This window comes from Arachis ipaensis, chromosome B01, assembly GCF_000816755.2.
Source record: "Arachis ipaensis cultivar K30076 chromosome B01, Araip1.1, whole genome shotgun sequence".
Taxonomy (NCBI): domain Eukaryota; kingdom Viridiplantae; phylum Streptophyta; class Magnoliopsida; order Fabales; family Fabaceae; genus Arachis; species Arachis ipaensis.
The window spans coordinates 10,538,775-10,541,734 of NC_029785.2; the positions used below are offsets into that span (position 1 = coordinate 10,538,775).

The 2,960-nt window shown below is 27.0% G+C and overlaps 1 protein-coding gene across 4 annotated transcripts in view; it reads left to right on the forward strand.

Annotated features, from left to right (window-relative positions):
• Window positions 1-2,960, forward strand: part of LOC107624847 (naringenin 8-dimethylallyltransferase 2, chloroplastic) — a 149,196-nt gene that overhangs the window by 10,728 nt on the left and 135,508 nt on the right. For 2 of the 4 annotated variants that reach the window (XM_016327312.2, XM_016327320.2), the window contains 4 exons: window positions 1,056-1,157; window positions 1,679-1,777; window positions 1,866-1,937; window positions 2,175-2,270. The exons of 1 other annotated variant lie outside the window; for it this stretch is intronic. In XM_016327312.2, coding sequence (XP_016182798.1) covers window positions 1,056-1,157; window positions 1,679-1,777; window positions 1,866-1,937; window positions 2,175-2,270 — 369 coding nt within the window. The remainder of the gene's footprint in view (window positions 1-1,055; window positions 1,158-1,678; window positions 1,778-1,865; window positions 1,938-2,174; window positions 2,271-2,960) is intronic. One more of the 4 variants, XM_021117336.1, reaches the window with a different exon arrangement.

The following is a 2,960-nucleotide window of genomic DNA, read 5'->3' on the forward strand; positions in this document are numbered from 1 at the left end:
TGCTAATATAATTTTTTTATGCCAATATCTAATTATATTTTTATATACAAAGAGAGAAAAAATATTATTTTTAAATAGTAAGCATAAAAATTAATTATTTTTTTTGTGCAACAGACTAAATACTTAATTAAATATAAAAGTATACACGTTAAATTATTTTAAATTTTAGATAACAAATTATAAAATTAATTATTTTAAAATGTAAATATTTAGTTACAATAATGGTCTAAATGCTGCACCTAAAAATGGTCCATTGTGGAATTGGCGAAGTCTGCTGAAAGGGCGTCGTATTGTGGAGAAAGTCTTGAATTGGAGAGTTAAGAGTGAAACTTCCACCAGAATTGCTTTTGAGCCTTGGCTGCTTCCACCATACCCCTTTAGAATTTGATCTTTGGGTGAAGGATATTATGAGTTATGACTCTAGACAGAAGAGTTATTTTCTCTTGAAATTAGAAGCTGAATTCTTTTAATTAAACCAACAGAACGAGAAGATAGATTTCCATGGACACTCAATAAATTAAGAACGTACGATGTTGCCTCTAGATATATCATAGCCAATTATTTTTATGGAATCAACTGTTGAAGTTTATCATTCCTAAAAAAGTGACAATTTTTCTGATTTAAGAAAAACATGTTCCACTCTCAAGGTCACTCCTACTCATACCTATTCCACCTTCTCATGTTAATATTGTAAGAATTTTGCTGGCTCGAGATCAAATAATCGAAAAGAGTGTTTTTCCACCTTCTCCTGTATTTCTAGATGTCCAAAGCAAGCGAGCTTGTTTTAATAACTCTTTGAAAGTCTTTTTAAGGATTTTCTGTTTGATGAATGTTTTTATTCACTGACTTTGTAATTTGAGTAGATTATACTCTTCTATAATAGATGATGTTCATCTAAAATTTCCCATTTCTCTAGCACATGTTGTATTTGTTTTCAACTACCAAAAAATGTTATGAGGATTTAAAGGTATTGCCTCACGTACACTCTTTAATCTTCTCATATATATTATTGCTTGTTTTTATATTATAACTATGTTATATCTAAAAACTTTCAGTTGCCACTATTAAGATGGAAGCAATCTACAATTCCTACACTATTGTCAACTGTACCAGCTAACTTAATAGCAAATATTCTTGCACCTTTTCTTCATATGAAGGTATTTCTTTACATAATTATGCTCTCTTTAGAGCCATATAACTAGTGGTAAGGGTGCATCCATTAGTTTTTCCATCTATTGTAAAAAAAATTTCACATTTTATTTTCGAAGCAATGTTACATAGTCAGTAAATAATTAAATATTATTATTTTTTATCAGTATTTATCTAGCAATAATTTGTATCTATATTTACAGATATTTTGCACATAAAAAATATATAATTTGCACCTATATTTACACTTACATGTATGTATATATATGTGACAGCAAGATTTGTAATAGTTAAGAGAAAAGTAAATGAAAAATACTGAAGGCACTTTTTGCCCCCAATTTTCTCTCTCTCTTCTACAATCCCCTTCTTCTTCTAATCAACAATTGGTTCAATCATGGACGCAGAACACAGCAGTTTTAACAAGTACAATAATACTAGAGTTAATGCATAATTCAATTTCCAATGTAGCAAATTGGTGTTCAAAGAAGTCTAATATATCTTTGTGTTCAAATGTAATCCTTGATTCTAGACCTATGTTCTGGAGAAGACAACTATATTTCCAAGATCAATAGTCTTTGCCAGTGTGGTCATGAGCGTTTACTATTTAGTCATCATGTTGTTACTAAAGGTAATAAACTTATATATATTAACACTAATAATATGTCTTTTGCTTTAATTTGCTCTCTTAATATACAATATTTGTTGGGATAAAATAGGAAATACCTGACCTTGAAGGAGACAAAGTAACAGGTTTACAAACTTTGTCGGTACACTTTGGTCCAAAGCAGGTATTTTCTCATCTCTTGCAATACCTCGTGATGATGTTATATGGATTTAATTTTGATATACTATATGTGTAAATCAGCTTTATACGTATATTTAATTATATAATATTATATTTAAAAAATAAATATAATTAAAAGATTATATAAAATATTTTATACTATTAGTACATTAAAATTAAATTTTATATCGATATCACACTATCATATTTCTAAATTCCTTTTTTATTAATCTTGTTTTAGGTATTCTGGTCATGTGTTTTACTTCTTGAAATGGCTTATGGAATTGCCATTATCATGGGAGCAACATCTCCCTTCTTATGGAGTAAAATTTTCACGGTAATGTGCTATTCACTTGTATAACTTATAATTTTGGAGGTCTAATATTCATTTTTTTTTTTGAAATTTATTATTGTTGTTGTTTTTTCTTGGGACATAGATTGGAATTTTATTCAAATAACTAGAAGTTTGGTTAATGTTGATAAGTAAATTTCCATTTTCTTTATTTTATCCACTTTCAACAACAAAATCTCATTTTTTTCCCCATAATTTCAAAATTATCTCCTTAAAGGCTAATGCTTTATTTTCAATTAGAATACTTCAATAAATTTCAAAATGTATTATTTTGTTTAACTTAAGATTAAAAATGATTAGTCGAGATGATAATAGATATCTATGAGTTTGATCCCATTCTCCTCCTTTAAAAAAATATGCCCTTTTTTTTTTGCTCTATTTCCATTACAGATCTCCATTTAATAGTTTAGAAAACATCTCCATCAATTTGCCTTCCTTTTCTTACACACACCCCACATTTTTTGGAACAATTTGATCATCAAGCTTACTAATAGTGAGATTGAATAAATCTCTTTTTTTATTATAGGAAAAATATAGATAAATAATTCCTAATCAACTAACTTTAAACAACTGCAATTAATAATTAATAATTTTATATTTAAAAAAAATAAAATTTAAATAATTATTAATTAATAATAATTTTAAAAAAATCAAAATTACTAATTAATGATGAGT